The sequence below is a fragment of the Natator depressus genome, chromosome 1 (genome assembly GCF_965152275.1).
Source record: "Natator depressus isolate rNatDep1 chromosome 1, rNatDep2.hap1, whole genome shotgun sequence".
NCBI lineage: Eukaryota > Metazoa > Chordata > Testudines > Cheloniidae > Natator > Natator depressus.
This window is the reverse complement of record NC_134234.1, coordinates 240,936,290-240,955,917: the sequence shown is the minus strand read 5'-3', so window position 1 is coordinate 240,955,917 and position 19,628 is coordinate 240,936,290. Positions and strand designations below refer to the sequence as shown.

The 19,628-nt window shown below is 40.9% G+C and overlaps 1 protein-coding gene across 2 annotated transcripts in view; it reads left to right on the top strand.

Annotated features, from left to right (window-relative positions):
• The window catches only part of TMTC1 (transmembrane O-mannosyltransferase targeting cadherins 1), a 176,495-nt gene that overhangs the window by 66,702 nt on the left and 90,165 nt on the right, over window positions 1–19,628 (top strand). For both annotated transcript variants that reach the window (XM_074939267.1, XM_074939276.1), the window contains one exon: window positions 6,681–6,870. In XM_074939267.1, coding sequence (XP_074795368.1) covers window positions 6,681–6,870 — 190 coding nt within the window. The remainder of the gene's footprint in view (window positions 1–6,680; window positions 6,871–19,628) is intronic.

The following is a 19,628-nucleotide window of genomic DNA, read 5'->3' as shown; positions in this document are numbered from 1 at the left end:
GTACTGGGCAGAGAAAGAACATATTATTTTATGATTATTGTAAGAAAATGGTATAGGCTGACAAGATACAAGTAAATTCCTGCAGAAGATATGACTGGACTGATAAGCTGCTTGAGATATGTGCCCTAGAGGATATGCAAATAAATATAACTCAAATACAATACCCTTAAATAACATCACCAGGTTATAATTGCAGCAGCATGTGTTTTACAACAGTATCATGAAGTGGCTCATCATCCACACTTGATTTAGAGCTTTGCAAATGGTGGAAAGAGCCTAGAGCTGAAATGAGTTCTGCTGTTAACATCTGAGTGAGAAACTCTTCTCCTAATAAAGGACGTAAATGAATTCTTGTCACCATTAGAAAGAACTAAAACCCCCTTGCGTACCAGGTAAAGCGCCTGGGTTATTTAAACAAGGGAGTGATGAGCTACAGGGTTCCCTGAAATGGCAGCAACCCTCCTCTGTGCTTCTGTTTTCTACGCTGTCCCTTCCCTGAGAGCCTTCTTATTTTTTCTTTCCCCGACCCCAGGTTAATCTGAGATGATATAAAAATAAACAATTATTTATTGCCAGTCTTCCAGACATTTCCCGTTTTTGGTGCTCTTTATGAGACTGTTTCTCCCCCAACCCTTCTGCTAAAATTTAGGTATAAAGTGTACTTCTATTCCAGGCCCAACATCTTCTGGCAGCCATAACAAAAGTAACCCAGAGGATTAAATTGTGCCACTTAACAATGTTCCAGTTTGTTACACCATCCCTTTGGGGGCTGGAGTGGGGGAATAGGCTGCATAATCCTTTGTGACAAAAAGAAGGGGGGTCATGCTCTACCTTATTCCCATACCCTTTGCAGGGGGGTGCCTGGAGGGAGCAGTCCTTGCACTTTCCAACGGCAGTCATGGAGATTGTCCCTGGCCTTCATGCACTGCCTGCAATAGTGGGCGAGGCTGTAGGGATGGAGACACCTACAGTCAGAAACAAGCCTGAGTGAACTTCACAGAGGAATCAAGTCAGAGGGGGAGAAATCAACAAAATTTACAAACCGAACAAATCTTGAGCCTAGCCTAGGGCTGCCAACTGTCTAATCACACAGACCCAAATACTCTTGCCCTGCCCTGCCCCGTCCCGCCCCTCCTCCGAGGCCCCGCCACGCTCCATCCCTCCTCCCTCAGTCACTCGCTCTCCCCCACCCTCACTCACTTTCACTGGGCTGGGGCAGGGGGTTGCGGTGCAGGAGGGGGTGCAGGCTCCTGGAGGGGGCTGGGGCAGGAAGGGATTGGGGTGGGGAGGGGGTGAGAAGTGCGGGCTCTGGGAGGGAGTTTGGGTGCAGGAGGGGGCTCTGGGCTGGGACAGGGGGTTGGGGTGCAGGAGGGGGTGCGAGCTCTGGGAGGGAGTTTGGATGCAGGAGAGGGCTCAGGGCTGGGGCAGAGTGGTGGGATGCAGGCTCCGGGAGGGGGCTCAGGGCTGGGGTAGGGGATTGGGGTGTGGAGGGGGTGAGAAGTGCGGGCTCTGGGAGGGAGTTTGGGTGCAGGAGGGGGCTTTGGGCTGGGGTTGGGATGAAGGAGGGGGTGTGGGCTCTGGGAAGGAGTTTGGGTGCAGGAGGGGGCTGTGGGCTGGGGCAGGGGGTTGGGGTGCAGGAGGGGGTTTGGGATGCTGGCTGTGGGAGGGGGCTCAGGGCTGGGGCAGAGGGTTTGGGGTGCTGGCTCTGGCCGGGCAGTACTTACCTCGGGGCAGGGAGCCTGCCTTAGCCCTGCTGCGCCGTCGGGCTTTTAGCGGCCTAAAATCTCCCGGTTTGGCTTCAGTAGCCTCCGGGAAATAAAGCCCAATGCCGGGAGACTTCTGGAGAAACCGGGAGGGTTGGCAACCCTAGCCTAACCCTGTGGGTGTTGTTGGGTGTCCTCCTGTATCTGTAGGGGAGAGAAGAGCATTCAAGTGCAGCAGGCTCTTAGCAGAGAAGGCCTTCTCAGGATTTAGTGTTGCCAACTCTCACAATTCTATTATCTCTCACAATATTTGGTGTTTTTCTTAAAGCCACACTCCTGGCACATGTGACTAGGCAAGGAGATCAGCCTTCTCTTAAAAAAAAAAAAAAAAAAAAAAAAGAAAAGAAAAAAAGAAAGTCATTGTTGCAAAGAAAAGCCTGAAAACTTGAACCCTTGAGTTTCAAAAACCAGTCCAAAAGGCAAATTATACACATCTAGCCAGACATGATTTTTTTTAGCAGACTCAGTGATTTCTGTATGGTTGGGGTTGGCAATAGTGAGACTGTGACTTTTCCATTCTAAATCATTCTCAGTTACTGCCTGGGGCAACAGACAATTCTTCAAGTATTTGTGCCCTATATTGTTTGAGTTTAAACAGTGGCCTAACATAACACTCTCTGCACTAAAGGCAACCAGTTCAGATAGCAGAATCATGCTCCTGTTTTCTGCAACAGACGCAATAAATGATGTGCCAAATAAAGCACATGATATTAAATCTAGCCTTAGAGGATTTGAAAGTATGGGTCACCATGACGACGTCTAAGAGCTAAAGAAAGCTTGCAACTTCTGAATATTTCAGAGACTTGGGGGCTGGGAAAGCCACATTTGACAACTGCTGAAACTTGTATTTCCATGTTCAATGTGCAATTAAAAATTGATCTCCACTGCAATGCAAACCCAGTTAACTGGCTTTGTGAGGGTGGGAGGGACATGTCAATTGACAGTAAGTGATGCCAATTAGGAGGCTAATTCCTCCAGTTGTCTCCTCACCATGACAAGTTACCCTATGTTATCTGGGCTGAAATGCAGCAGGCCTGACAGAGAGAAATGTTTTAAGCACTGTACTTTTTCCCCCTCTTGAAATTCCAGCAGAAATGAGTAGTAATACAGGGGCGATGATTAATTTAAAATGTAATTTATTGTCAGACAACTAATTAAAAGGAAATACTTTAGTTGCTGACTATAGCTAGGCCCCTAAAATGTAACTAGCGCTTGGAATAATTCCAGGAGGTTTCATTTCTGTTTAAAATTGCAAATTATTTCTATCCTATGTCAGGTTTTAAAATAATGTTTTTGAAAGGTTATGCCTGCACTGAACTTTTTTCTTTATTCAAGCATGCTAGGTAAGAGATGCAGTGCTGGATTTACAGGCAATCACATGGGTGCCTGAATGTGGCTCCTCCCCCCCATCTATTTAAATAATGGAAGCAAAAAATCTAAGAAAATTCAGTCAGTTCAAGAAATTTATATTTTATCTAAAACCTGTAGCATATTTAGTCCCTCCCTTCCAATACAATGTGCAGGGGTGCAGGTTCATACATTGTAAAAGTTTACTTCACATAACAGAGAACCCTACATCATTCCTTTCTATCTCGATAATTCTCTCACCTCATTGGTCTGTCTGAAAGCATTGGAGAAAAGTTTTGAATGCTGCATTGCTCTTTACAGAAACGTTTACTTTTACCACTTTAGCTCAGTCTGAGAGATCACATTGAAGTATAGATGGTAAAACAGTTATCCACTATTTGTGGAAAACAAATCTTTTAGACCTGGATATTCTGCAGGGTTTCATGCATATTCATACAGGATTTCATGGATATTCTGCAGTTTTGCAAAAACTGTGTGTAAATTTCCAGTTTTGACATAAAAATTGAAAACCACCAACATTTTTAGGTACACAACTGACAGAACATTCAAGATTACCAAAATTGAAAGACTGCCCAAATTGTTGGTGATAAGAAACATCACTGGTAGAATTTTTGCAATTTGAAAAGGCCAGCTGGAAAATCATTTTTTTCAGTTTTGCCATTCTGGGATACATGGTGCATGCATTCTAAACCAAGTAAGTTAAGTGAGAGCTCCCAGGACTGACAACAGGAGAAATGGCCAAGGGTTTTCTATTCTGATGTACGGCGATGTGCATCAGCCAACTGTGCATGGTACGTAATGTCTTTTGTAGGCTTTGAAATAGTTCACTGCTGTTGGCAGATTGCATTTAAGGAACCCGAGTGTTGCCATAACTGAACAGAATAATTGTCTGCCTACTTTGGTACCCTGCCTCCAGAAGTGGACTGTGCTTGAAGTTTATGGGGAAGGCAAAAACACTTCAGTGAAGGGGGAAATAGATCCATTCACAAAACCTTTCATCATCAACCTGAACTAACTTCCCAGCAGAGTGTACAGCTTTATATTACACTTGCCTATATATCTATTTGGAATTCCTTTTTAAATCACATTAAATTGACTCAATTTGCTGTAACAACAAATTCCACATATTTGTTACATGCTGCATAAAGTTTTATCATCTCTTATATCCTGGAGAGTGGATGCTGAAGACCAGCCTGTCTGTTATCTAAACCCATCAGTATTTCACTCGTCTGTATTAAGTTGTTTCTCTCTCCCTCTCTTGAAGATAAATAGTTGAAGTGTGATGAGGCTTCAGAATTGCCTGGTAATTTGATGCATCTTCCATATGGGATGACAGTTGAGATGCTTTTTGAACATACCAGTACACAAGTTGCCCTAAGGGCCTTTTTATTAACTCGGATAACTCATCCGCTGAAAATTTAAGACATTTCAAGTTGGATACCCAAAATTACTCATCACTTTTGAAAATCTTAGCCACGTTTATAACAATATTACAGCCTGGCACTATTCACTGAATGATGTGAATGGCTTTCATTTGGAAGATGATGACCTCCTGAGGTCTCTTCCAACTCTAGTGTTCAATGATTCTATGATTCTGCGATTCTATAAAGATGGCAAGTCATGCCATACGACATTGTGCTGTATAATCCCATCAAGGCTGAGCTACATCATTTTTTGAATTGGTGAATCTCTGAGGAACCCCCATGTACTGCAGGAAGTGATTTTGCTGGCTTAGAAGATGGCATTCTTCATTTAGAGTAATTAGTAATGAGCCAATGGCCCAATGTGACGAGGGGTAGAACTGATCAAAATTTTTTATTCAAAACTTTTTTAGATGAAAAACTGACTTTTTCATATTTTTCTCCTATGGGAGGGAAAAAACCCCTTCCTTACACTCTTTTCCTTTCCTTTTCATTCCCTTTACAATGGCAAAATGAAAAAAGGAGGAAAACAATGGGGGAGGGGAACCTAAAAATTGTGGGATTTACAATTTTTGTATCAAAATTGGAAAAAGTTCTTTGCAAAAACTATCCTGAAAAGGAAATTTTTCCAGTGAAACATCCTTACAACTTTTTGATCAGCTCAGGTGTTGGGACAATATGCTGCTGGAGATAGTGTCTTTGGGATGAGAAATAAAATGAAAATCCCAACCACTTGTGGTTATTAAAATTCTCCCCCCCCCCCCCCAAAAAAAAAAGTTAGGGTTGTGAGTCCCTATGTTTTAGCCAAATTCCAATATGGGTAATTCTATACTGCCTGCCTAAAGTCATTGTTAGACACAGTGTCCTGTACCTCCTGTCCTAAAATACTGTGTAGTGTTCTCCATACTGCTGAGTAATTGCTCTGTTTTCACAGTAAGTGGTGGATGAAATGATCTTTTATATATGTTTGTACATGTCTTGGGAGTCCTTTGGGATCACTTTAATAAATCTTTGAGCTACCAGAGTGTAATATACAAAAACCAAGCCAGACAGATGAAAAAGTGCTATATTGTATAAATTTATTATTTATATGCAAGTCTGTGCGCTTTCTGGTTCTATATATTTGCCTTTTTTAAAAAAAAACAATGAAAGTTTATAGTCTGTGAATCTCACAGTTCTCCTCAGTGGACTTTGTGAGCACTCGACCAATTTTAGCAGTTCACAAAGAAATGTATTTAAACTCTTCTGTAAATGTGGTTTGAGGGAGCAACTTTAAGGTTTGCAGATAAGTAGCTGCCAAATGACTCAGGATCGAATTATTTACTTGGATGCATTCATATTGCTCCTGTTCCAGTCCACAGACGCTTTCACGTGTCCCAAAAGGTAGCATGTTTCCCATGCACCCACCTCCCAATCCCCTCTGCATTACAAATACCAAATTACAAAGTTAGAAGTCTCTTTCCCCCTCTACTTTTGCAGCCTCCCTTATGCCAACTGCTCATGCCCCCCAAGGGCTACGATGGGAGCCAGAAATCACCAACTTTGGTCTGGGCTTCTTGCCGACTGTGCCAGAGAGCAGGCAGGGGGTCTGATGTAGAAGCTGGTATAGCAGCTCTAAGCTACATGAATTCCTCCGCACAGAGGGAATCTTCAAATGGCTGGTTAAGCTAGAATTAGGGCTGCTTTGCATCGCAGGAGTCCAGCAATACTGCTGTAAGAGACTGATGGGTGGGTTTCTCTCTCTCTAATTTTAACTTTTAATTACTCTTTTGTAAGAGTAAAACATTACATAGAATTAAAACAGGTACAAAAATAATTATTCACCTCAAAAATATAACATTCCAATAATATATGCAGAACAGTCAAGCCACTCAAAGTTGATGTACACTTCTCATATAGAGATAATTGGTTTAAAGTTGTATGGTGTTTATAAATAACACATGTTGAATACTTATATTTATAGAACGGTATGTTGCTGTCTTCATATATTTTTATTTTTTCTCCAGTATAAGGGACAATAATTGACTATATCCTGGATCAGCATGAACTCACTCTGCTCTCAACATAAGAAAAAACTTACATGGAATCGAGAACATTCTACGTATTGTATTTCCATTTCATCTTTCAGATTTCTAACTTATTCATACCTCCTGGCGTTCAATTCCTGGCTTCTGCTAGCACCAATTACTCTGTGCTATGACTGGCAGGTCGGGAGTATTCCTTTAATTGAGTCGATATGGGATGTGAGGAATTTAGCTACAGTTCTCCTGGTGGTGGTGATGATATTACTCAGCTTACATTGCATAACAGCATTCAAGGTAATTTTTAAAAGTACACTAAAATCTTATAGTTTATGTTATTTTTGTTACCTAATTGTTGAGGAAATCACCAATAAAAACAATTGAGGTTGTTTTTTTTTCCAAACAATAGACAGTAAGAGGAAAACTACTTCCCTATAACTCTCACAGGCAAATCCAAAAGGCTAAATTCTGCCACTGAATGTATGCATGCTGCTCCCATTTGTTTGGTCTGAGACCAGAATTTAGCCAAAAGTGCTTTATTAAATTACTATTAATGACCCAAAGCCCACTGAAGTCAACTGAAAAACTCTCCTTGATTTCCATGAGCTTTGCTCATGACCCAAGGACCCAATTCAATTGCCATTAGTCAATGGGAGCTTTGCCATTGGCTTCAGGTGTCTGTCACTAGCTTTTGAGGATTAAGTTGATATTTTTATCTATACCTCTAAACCAAATAAAACATATATATGAGACACAATAAGGAGGACAAAATTGAGTGTAATAAGTTGAAAATGACCTGGGAATCATTATTTAGCATAAACGACATGTTCTTTAAATACAAGCTGGTCCAATAAAAGATATTATCTCACCACTGTCTCTCTAATATCCTGGGACAACATGACCACAACCACACTGTGGACAATGTTATTTAAATCCACTTTCACAGATCAGTATTGCAGATACATGTTGCACTGCAGATGTGTAAATGAGATTATACTGGATTTGTGTGGGACAGAGATGAAATATATGTCTAAAATAAGAGGCATCTTCAGTAATAAGGGATAGTTACAACTGGTGAAGTCATCTCTTGTGATAAAAGTGAGAAGAAATAATTACCTAGTGGTTTGTTGATCATTTTTAAAAGAGTTCCTTCCTTAAGTGTACAGATAACTACGCTGAAAAACCATTATATGGTAACAGACAGCTCTTGAATTATGCTAAAAAGTGCAGGTCCTGCTCATACTGCTTGCATGCCCAGAGTTCTATATGTGCTCTTGATAGGAGGATAAAAATGACAAAGACTTTTGGACCGTTGAGTCCTTAATTTGGATTCTTTAAAATGTCAACTGGTGCCATAGGGAAAACATGGGAAATCAGTCTATTTAGGGATGCTGTAGTTCTGCCTACAGGTCATATGTCATGCTTTTATTTTTTATTGCTAGCTACTTTGATGTAAAATCAGAATCTTTGGAGAGGATTTTCAAAAGGGCTCCGCTTTGATCTAACTCTGCTCCAACTGAAGGCAATAATAAAATTTCCCATTTGCTCAACACTGAGCAGTTCTGAAATCACACCCTTTATTCCTTGATGTTTCTCTAGCTTCTTATCTTTTACCAGTTGTCAAAATTAGGGTTGTGTGCAATGCAGGGATTTCATTTCCTAGGAATGTGCTTGTTTGCTACTTTGAGCCTTGTGTAGTTGGTTCCCCTCCCCCCCGCCTGCACCCCCATTTTTCCTTGGAGATCCTGGTTCAAATGAACAACAAAACACAAAGTAAAATGCATCCCAAACTATCTGGTTTCATGTCCAACCCCTGTTAAACCATAAATGTCAGCGTTTTGACGTGGAACGAGGTTTACCAGCCTTATAGCAAACCTGCTCTGAACTTGGAGTTAGTAACGAATCCTGGATTAAGGGGTGCTACATGTGAATTTGTTTTATTGTGACAGCTTAGTCATAATTAGAGAGGGCTGAAATATTCTGAATTTCAGTAAGAAAAAAGGATTTTTTGATAAACAATTTTCCCATTTTTTTTTTTACTAGCTTTTGCAATAATTTGCATCATTACCTGCTGTGGAGAGGATTATGATGTCCCAAGCAGTAAGAGTTAAGGTGGGGAACAAACAATAAGAGCAGATGAATTTTGTAGAAACAAATTATCCTGTTTTCGTGTGTATGTAACTATTTATAAAGTCAGGGAGCGGGAAAAGGAGTACAGAGAACATGACATGCAGGCAAAATTTCTTTTTATTAGACTCTTAAAAAAAATCGCATTTCTAAATGAGAAATCAGTGACTTTTTAAGATGACGCAACTCACGTGTACAGGCAAAGACCATCGTTCTACCGGACAAATGGCAGGCAGTCTTGGCTAGTTTGCTTATGCTATTTGGCATGAGGCGTATCAAGTTATTTCACATTGAATCAAATCTTCTGCTTTCTTTTTGAAATAGTTCCATGAATTCACATTTTAATTATCTGTTCACCTTTCTCCTCTTCCAATAACACAGTATAACCTGGAAGTGATAGTTCACAATTTTGCTAAGGAATGGGTTCAACATTAATAAGGCAAGGATTATATATATGTCTATTAATCTCTGGAAAGACAAGGTGGGTGAGGTAATGTGTTTTATTAGATCAACTCTGTTGGTGAAAAATACAAGCTTTCAAGCTTACACAGAGCTCTTCTTCAGGTCTCTGTGTATGCTCAGAAGCTTGTCTTTTGCACCAACAGAATTTGGTCCAATAAAAGATAGTACCTCACCCTCGTTGTCTCTCTAATATCTTGGGACCAACATGGCTACAACAATGATGCAAGCTGCTATTCTCTATCACATGTGCAAACACACATGCACTCTGGTTGCCAGTAGCATTTTCTGTTCTGTGGTACTAAGAATAGGAGATCCTGTGTGCAAATGACTGTGGCAAAATCAAAGATATCAGCACAGTAAATGTTGAATTGTTTTCCGGCAGGGAGGGAAAGGGGTGCATGCCCATGTGGCATGCGCACACAGAGAATTATAGAATATATTACATGGACTGTAATTACAGAATGCATGTGTTGGATTGATGGCTTTGTTGCCACTAAATTTTAAACAGGACTAATTTGTTGTTTACGCTTGTGATTAGGGTAATCACATTGTTGGAATGTATGTGCAGTACTGATAAAGGACATCTAAGCCATGAAGGTTGATTGTTCCATTTAATTTTATGAATGCTCTATATTTATACCCCAGAAAGAACATAGACTGATAGCTCTGAGGTTTCTTCTCACTAGTTTTGCATATGCCATGCTTGGAACAGAGCCACATATTTCATTGGAGAGAGTTTTACACTGAAAACTGCACGAATTGGAAAGGCAGCTGTCCAGTTTTCGATTGTTTAGTAGAATGAGTGTCACTGCTTCTTTCTCTTTCCCTTTGCTCCTGTTGGTTTCAACTTTGCTACTCTTCTTGTGTAACAAGAAAATGCATCAGTAAACTCTATTGCCTAATAATCTGTTTAGGAGCCTTGATTAAATGGGTTCACAAAAGGTCTCCTGTTTTCTGTGCATCTGTAACCTACTGGTGACTTTGTTACAGGTCACCCTCTGTGACACATTGACCCTAGTTCCTCTTTCTGGAAAACATGCTGTCTAGGTCTCCAAGGACACAAAGAACTGCACCACCACCTGAGTAAGACTTGCCATTCTGTTTATACCCATTATATCTGCAGGCTCATTTTTCAGCTGCCACAATCTGTCCCATTACACTCAGCTGCCAATGACTGTAGCAAATAATGCCTGACGGGGTTTAATAGGCTTGTCTCCTGTAGTACTTCTGGATTCCCCTGTACTGTGAGTGAAGAAAGACTCCACTACAATCGCAGGCCAAGGTTTTCAGTAGTGACCGGTGATTTGGGGTTCATCTGTTTGGGAGTGCCCAGTTTGAGACTGCTTAATGAGGCCTCGTTTTCAGAAGGGAGGTGGTTAAATTTTTCTGAAAATCTGGCTCCTTTCAGGTGTCTCAAACTGGACACCCCGAATTGCTAGTCACTATTGAAAGTCTTGGACTCAGACTCCAGTCGCCAATGTGAAAGTGTCCTGAGTGGCTGTTAGAAAGAAGAACTTTCCATAAACAACCAGATCAATTAAGAAAGGTATTGAAACTGATTGAGGTCTGTGTGTATGGGGGGGAGAGGCAGAGGGGAAGGCTAGAAAGGCAGAAACCCTATTGTTAACCCCGACATTTTATATAAAACTTAGTGAAAAGAGACAGGGGCAGGAATAGAACATTGTAAACCCAGTCTTAGCGATGAAGAAAGGAGCTGCTATATTTTCTAGATTTAGGGGTAGGTGAATTACAAGACAGTCACTGACGATAAAGATCCAGTTTTAAATTCTGGCTACCAACTAAATAAGTCAAAGCATCTACTGTCCCTCTGATGCTAGAAATGGTCAGTAGTAAAAGCAACTACTTATAGTTCCTGGCTTTCCATGCAGAAGGGAACTGTACCTGCTGAGACAATGGGGAGAAAGGATGCCTGGCATACTGTCAGGCCAACAGCTTTTTCATTGGTGTATCACAATTATTCAGGGAGCATGAAAGGAATACCCTTTAAATGGTTGCTCTGCCACTCTCCTTGGCATTTTTAGGCCATTGCTTTATTAGTAATATGATTAAATTGCAACTTGTCATCTACTTGTAGCTGTAAAATTTACAGAGCATACAATGGGTCAGATTCCATGCTCCTTATGCAGGCAAAACTCCTGAGTGCTTAGGCCCAATCCTAGACTTTATTCAGGCTATGTTGGTGTTGGGGAAGAACTGGGTAGGTGTGGGTGGGGTGTCATTCACAAAATCAATGTGGACAGCAGAATCATAAAACTGAGGATACCATACCTGAAAGAGTTGGAGGTCATTTTAGGGTGAATTTAATGTCCCTTGTCACTGACTTTATTCCCTCTGCCTTACCACTGAATTCTCCTTGGCCTTTGTACTTATGACCAGTATTGCCAAAGCACCTTATGGCAGTTTCTGCCTTAAACAAGCATAAAGTGTTATGAATATTAGCTAAAGGGTATTCCCCTTTTCTGTTCCTGGCTGGGAAGGAAGCATTATTTATGTTTTTAAAACCTAAACATCTCTCATGGTCTATGTGTTGCTTGTAGAGTATTTGCCTTGTTGCTATATGTAATATAGCTACATACGATGCAGGAGGGTTTGATGCTTTTCAGATTATAAACACTATATGCAATTAAGGCAAAGTATTATTATCAAACAATTTTATTATATATAGTTGTCCATTGGCTTTTACTTCACATCTAATCTTAAAATAGAGCTGGTTGTCACATTTCTGTAAGTATGTTCCTTAGTTATAGCAAGATACTTAATGTAGAATTATTTATTTCTTCCAGTAAATTGCATGATATTTCCCTTTATGCGGTGGTTTATATGTAGGGAGAAAAGCAAGGAAGATTCCAAACTGTGCATTCCCTGGCTCTAAATGTTTAATAACCATATTTTATATATATATTTTTTTATGGTTTTCACCTGCACTTGTTGAGTATATTCTGTTGCGCTATTTATCTTAGTCTACATGTTTGAGACCTTTGCATGATTTCCCATGTTTGGCATCTCATTAGTAAATCACTGTCTGTGGACCTTTCTCAGAGCAATTACCTTTTAAAATATCCTGTAATGCTAACAGCACAGTCTTTGAAAGTATGTTTAGCAAAATTCTTCTGCCTCAACCACCGAGAACAATGCTTTTGTTCCCAAGTGCTTCAAAGACACTGCAAGGTGAACAAGGCTATTTATCGACTGCGTATATCTGACTAGCTGGAAACCACAGTCATTTTTATTAAAGGGTCATTTAAAATAAATCCTGCTTTCACTTTCCTGAGGGCCCACTTTCCTGAATTCCTAACACCAAGCTAAGGTCAGTACTGATGTTCTTAATGTTTAGCAGTGAGGTTTTCTGTGCATTGTCTGTTGTTAACGTTTGCTTCAGGGAGGGAGCAATAAGCCATAAAGACCTTGCTTAGCTAAAACTGAAGGAAGGGAAAGAAAAAAAGCACTTGGAGGAACTCTGCATGTCTTGCTGGCTGACTTCTAGGAGTATGGAAAGCTGCAGGCTGATTGGCTAAGTATCCTTGCTGTTGATGGAAAATACCATAGAACCCTTCCTGCAGTTATAGGTATGTCGACCAGAAAATGCAAGCAAAAGAAGAAAGTGACTGTAATCTCTCTATATGCAGCTGCCAAACTTGTAAACATACTTTCTGTCCATGTTCTTTTATTCATGGTGGTAGTTTTAGTTGAAAGGAAAAGCAGGCTTGAGATGTACAAGGTAGATGTAGCCCAAACTGAAGTATTTCTGTTAATTTTCATACATATGAGCATGCTCGGCATGTCACAGCACAGAATCCTTAGCTCCTGCAGGATTTTTTCATGCACATAAGTAGTTTTGGCATTTCCATCCCTTTTTTGCACTGAAGAATTATGTTTTAGGGGTCTCCTCTTTGTTTATTAACCTGAAGGAAAAGAAATGTAGACTGTCAAGGCCCATTTAAAGTGACTGGAAAGACTACTCTTGACTTCTGTGGGCCTTGGATCAGGGCCTCAGACAGTGAATGAAATGAATAAGGTAGACAGATTAATGATTAAGAAATGTCCAGGCTAATGGGATAATGTTTCCCGTTTTGAGTTGGTTTGCAATATACAGTAAAGTTTCAAGGTCTGTCCCATTATTTTTATTGGGATCCCCTTCTCACTTGTTTAGGGGGGAAACCATTCCATCCTATATTGAGAACAGAGTCAGTTCTCCAAACCATATTACCTGTATACATATAACAAGCACTGTCTAGGCTAAGTTTTGCCTTCCTTTTTTCTTCATGTACTGTAGCAACTTGAGGTCTGAATTAAAAAATAAATTCATGAAGTTCAATTTTTTTAAAAAAAATCCTGGAGCCAAATTCTTTTTTATTTCCTTTCAGAATGCGCCAGGCTATTTCAAGGATGCACACCCTCTTGCATCCTGTTCAGAGAAGGCCATGAAGTGTGCAACTAGAGGATATAGGGGTTGAGGCAGATAAAATGAACCCATTGCTTCAGAGAGCCATTGGAAGACTTAATAATGAAGACTCAGATGTGATTGATTGCCCTGAGTTTGAATGTGCCTTATAGTTAGCTGTAAGAAAACACATTTGGCTGTGTAAAAATGAAAGGGAAGCTGATAGATATAGCCTATTGGGGGAAAAAATCCAATATTAAAATAAAAAGAAATCTCAGTAAGTTAAATTTCTGCCTCTTTGTTGGGTCATTGAATTGTAAATGCTCTGCATACTGTTTTGTTCCATATTAAAGAGCCTGACTTTCAGAAGTGCTCTGCATCCACATCTCCCATTTACTTCAGTAGCAGTTGTAGTTATTTAACACTTCTGAAAATCAGGCCCTAGTTTCCATTATGGCATATTAATTCCCCTTTCTGAAAGCAGAAAGTGAATAGCAATAGATTAGTTCCCAGTGGCTGTGATCAGTGCTAAAGATTTCCTGAGGGGCACTCCCTGGTCAGGTAGCCAATGACGCTGGATCAATTCCAGCCTTGTGTGTGTACTGTTCTGCTGAAGAACAGGGAAGTTGTTTTTTGGTGCTGCTGAATGCTAGCAACAGGGACAGACACTACTAGGCAGTTAAAGTGCACAGAATAGCGACTGTAAAAAGACAACTGTGTGGCTCCATACATATTGTTTCTCAGTGACTCCATGTCAGATTTGCCCACTTCTAGTCAATAAAAAATATTGATGTTTTTTTCAGTGCTTAGAAGGGAGATAGCTAGAGAGAGACCTAATTATTAAAGGAGGGTGTTGCTAGTGACTTGCTGAACCCAGGCCTGGTATTTAAGGGTCACTGTGCTCTTTGGATGGAAAGTAAAACAGAGTTCCTGACAGGAGATTAAAGAACTCATGCTGCTTTCTGTTAAGCGTAGGGCTGTTCGAACTTGGCCAGGACACCAAGCTTAACTTGGGTAACTACATTTTCACCAAAAATTTCACCTGCAGTTTCAATTGGATTGTACTGTTTCCTTTATTTCCTGACCTTTAGTGTTGTTGCAAGCTGGTAAATAAATACCCACTATGATCCATCCTTGAAGTGGCTGCAGTTCAGTGGCAGGTAAAATGATTCCTCTATGTCCTTGGGATGAGTTTGTCATCCCATCTCTTGGCATCTGAAATTGTGTGAATTTTGGCCCTGATTCACCAGGATATAGTGCACAGAGGCATCTGCAGCTCCCATGTCTCTGATTGCTGGGCCCCACCAGAGGGCCTACTCTAACTTCTTTTGCTGACATAAAGGAATTTATGGCAATAGGAGATCAGTCCTGACATGACCCAACCTTCTGCTTGGACCAAAGGAAGTGGAACAGCTGGCACAAGAGATCATTACTCTGCATAGGGATGAATCTCCAGGAGAAATCTCTGGCTGGCTTTATACCACTTATGCGTGAGTTTAAAGAGAATTTAGCAAACTGGAGAATCCAGCTCTCTTATCTTTACTGTTGCATATGGAAGGTGCAGTTAGACATTTGCAAATCTTGCCCCCTTGTAATATGCAATGTGATGGAGTATGATGTTGACAGTGACTTGGCATAGGCCTGTTGAATAGTGAAGTTAAAAGATGGTTGAGAATTGTGATGAGCAACCAGTATTGTAAGCACATGTGAAGTTACCTTCTGAGTTTGTATGGGGTTTAGAGGTCTAAACACATCCATGAGTGCCAAGAATAAACTGTAGAGTTGTAATCCTGTCATGTCTTTGACTGATTCCTTTTGTGGTCACTTAACCTCTCTGTACCTCACTCTCCTCATAGATAGATTATTTACTTACCTCCTAGGATTGTAAGCACTTTGAAGATGAATAGCATTTATTGCTGTTATAGAATCATATGCATCCATCCTCCTTGCGGTATTAACTTCTCTGTGCCTGAAGTCAGATGCTTGAAACATGGGCCATCTAAGACTCACTGACAGAATGATTCAGGTCTTTGTTAAGAAGGCACCCCTTAATCTATTGAGATAGTTCAAAAGGAGGCAAGATGGCTCTTGTCTTGTCCCTGTAATAAAGGGGAGAAAGAGACATTCATTTAATAGCCACAGGCAAATCTTGAGTTTCAAATAAGCAAACATGGGTAAACCACTCAGGAAATGTTCAAAGAAAGAAAGGAAGGAAAACCTCTCACAGTTGCTAACCAGCCGCTCTCTTATTGCCAGCTCTAGCTATGCATGCCAAGAAAGGGGTTCTAAAGAGCTTTCTCAGTGAAGGGATGTGGACTTCCAAAGTGCAATACTTACTCCAGGACACAGATTCATCATGCTGTGTCTTATGACAGGTGGGTCAAGCTCAGTTTAGAGAGGCCCTACATTTTTTCCTCTGAGGTCTCACTTTGAGAAGAGTATTGTGATTTAATAGCTCAGGAATCTGAGGATACAGAATGTCCTTCTGGAAGTTCAGTCTCTAGTAGTTTCTGCCCCTCCCTCTTTTTTTTTTTTTTAAGTTGCCAAACTAGCAATTTAATAAACTTATTTCTCCTTTCATATATTTTGGCCTCTGAATGAGTCAGAGAATTCGCTTCAATTTTGTTTGATATAGTGTGACTAATTCTTGTCTCGCTTATACGAAAAGAGCTTATATCTTTTGAATCGTTGATATGAGAGTGAAGCTTTGCAGATTTTTAAAATCCTTCTTTATTGATTTTTGATTAGAGTAAAGGAGACTAAACCTTCAAGTAGCAATAATAGGCAGGCATATGAATAATAATAAAAAAAATACATTGGATAAATGATATTACTTTCATTCAAAGAAATCCGGCGTGTTGTCAACAAACCAGGGAGTTCTAAGGTTAATTCAAAGGTCTCTTCCATGCAGAGAAAGTCATTTTGGAGTGCCTATAAAGACCTTAGCGTTATATTTCCAAAAGGATGAAATGTCTTTATCCAGGCAGAAAGAGCTGGCTCTTGTTAGAACGAAGTGATTGCTAATGTCCAGCCCAAAGTTTGCATTTTAAGAAAACAGAAAAAATATAGAATCACATATCTGTCCTTTCTGAAGCTTCAAATGGTGCTCTAGGGATGTGGGTGAAGCTGGGGGTTCTACCATGTTCTGCAGCCCAGCTTGTCCCTAAATTGGCCCGTTCCACCAGAGTAATAAAAACTGTGTGTTTCTAAACAAACCGTCAGCTAAATAAACGGTCTAAATATCTGAAGTATCCCATGTCAGAAATGTAACAAATGCCTTGTTCTTTTGCAATTCATTATGTTTTGGGGGCAATTTCTTAAGAACTGTTCTTGAAATAAGGTCCCGCTTTTCCCACTTTCTAAAGATATGCAGTGTTGGTTTCTGAATCAGTTCTGTCTTCAGTTGTTGATTCACCAATAAATATGGCAGCCTCTCCTGAGGAAGAAAGGATAACAGTTGGGCATACTAAATAAACTTGCTTGGAAAAGAGAGAGAGGCTGAAATTCTGGCCCTGTTGAAATCAGTGAGAGTTTTCCAATTTTCATTAGGGCCAAGAATATCACCCATAGTACATAAGGTCCTTTCAAGTCCTTTAGCTATTTATTGTGTTCCCTCTCTTTCCTCTTTTATTTTTCCTTGAGTCTGTAAGAGAATTTTAGTGCTCATTAAAGTCATCTAAAGAAACCTAAATTCTCAGCTTTTAAATAGTGAGTTTGCTTTAAGATAGACCAAGTACAGCCAGGCAATTAGTCCTGTTCTTAGCCCACAAAAAGCTAATGATTGTCAAATGACTTGCCGCCGCACCAACTATTCCAATATTTGGCAATCTCTGTTCTAGACAGGACCATCACATCAAACTTTGGATCCTGATTCAGGATTTGAACCAAAATTTCCAAAAGTGAAAAGCCAGTGCTGTAACCCATTAGACCAGCTCAAGTCCACTGTGACTTATCCCTCTTATATGGTTTTTGTTTGTTTTTTTTAAATTAGTGCCAGGCTAGAAAGGAGGTGCTGTAGTCATAATAAACAGGTTGGATTATGAACAGGAGGCTGCCAGGCAACTCTCCAACACTACATTCTACAGGCTCCTATCCTCTGATCCCACTGATGGTTACCAAAAGAAACTACAGCATTTGCTCAAGAAACTCCCTGCTACAGCACGGGAACAAATCTACATGAACACACCCCCAGAGCCCCGACCAGGGGTATTCTACCTGCTACCCAAGATCCATAAACCTGGAAACCCTGGATGCCCCATTATCTCAGGCATCAGCACTCTTACAGCAAGATTATCTGGCTATTTGGACTCTCTCCTTAGACCCTACGCTACCAGAACTCCTAGCTATCTTTGAGACACCTCCAACTTTCTGAGGAAACTACAGTTCATTGGTGATGTTCCTGAAAACACCATCCTGGCTATCATGGATGTAGCAGCTCTTTGCACCAGTATTCCACATGAGGATGGACTACAAGCTCTCAAGAACAGTATCCCTGATGAGGCCATGGCACACCTGTTGGCTGAGTTTTGTGACTTTGTCCTCACCCACAACCATTTCAGATTTGGGTACGACCTTCAAGTCAGTGGCACTGCTATGGGTACCCGCATGGCCCCACAGTATGCCAACATTTTTATGGCTGACTTAGAACAATGCTTCATCAGCTCTCGTCCCCTAGCGCCCCTCCTCTGCTCTACTCCGCTACATTGATGACATCTTCATCATACGGACCCATGGGAAGGAGGCCCTTGAAGAATTCCACCGCGATTTCAACAATTTCCACCCCACCATCAACCTCAGCGTGGACCAGTCCTCCCAAGAGATCCACTTTCTGGACACTACAGTGCAAATATGTGATGATCACATAAACACCATTCTATACTGGAAACCTACTGACTGCTATACTTACCTGCATGCCTCCAGCTTCCATCCAGGACATGTCACATGATCCATTGTCTACAGCCAAGCCCTAAGATACAACTGAATTTGCTCCAATCCCTCAGATAGAGACAAACACCTACAAGATCTTTATCAAGCATTCTTAAAACTACAATACCCACCTGGGGAAGTGAGGAAACAGATTGACAGAGTGAGATGGGTACCCAGAAATTACCTACTACAGGACAGGTCCCACAAGGAAAATAACAGAACACAACTGGTTATCACGCACAGCCCCCAGTTAAAACCTCTCCAGCACATTATCAATGATCTGCAACCTATTCTGGAAAACGATCCCTCACTCTCACAGACCTTGGGTGGTAGGCCAGTCCTTGCTTACAGACAGCCTCCCTCCCCCCCGAACCTGAAGCAAATACTCACCAGCAACTTCACACCACACCACAGAAACACTAACCCAGGAACCAATCCCTGTAGCAAAGCTTGTTGCCTGCTCTGTCCCCATATCTACTCTAGCAAAACCATCAGAGGCTCAATCACCTGCACATCTACTAATGTTATATATGCCATCATGTGCCTGCATGCCCCTCTGCCATGTACATTGGCCAAACCGGACAGTCCCTACATAAAAGAATAAATGGACACAAATTGGACATCAGGAATGGTAACATACAAAAGCCAGTAGGAGAACATTTCAGTCTTCCTGGACATTCTATAACAGATTTGAAAGTAGCTATACTTGAACAAAAAAACTTCAGAAACAGACTTCAAACAGCAGAACTAAAATTCATTTGCAAATTTAACACCATTAATTTGGGCTTGAATAGGGATTGGGAGTGGCTGGCTCATTACAAAAGCAGCTTTGCCTCTCCTGGAATTGACACCTTCTCATATGTTATTGGGAATGGACTATATCCACCCTGATCGAATTGGCCCTGTCAACACTGGTTCTCCACTTGTGAGGTAACTCCCTTCTCTTCATGTGTCATTATATAATGCCTGCATCTGTAATTTTCACTCCATGCATCTGAAGAAGTGATGTTTTACCCATGAAAGCTTATGCCCAAATAAATCTGTTAGTCTTTAAGGTGCCACCAGGCTCCTTGTTGTTGCCATGCTGACAGAGAGGTAAAAATGTTCTTCGGTTCCTCTGCAGAAAAGTAGACTGATT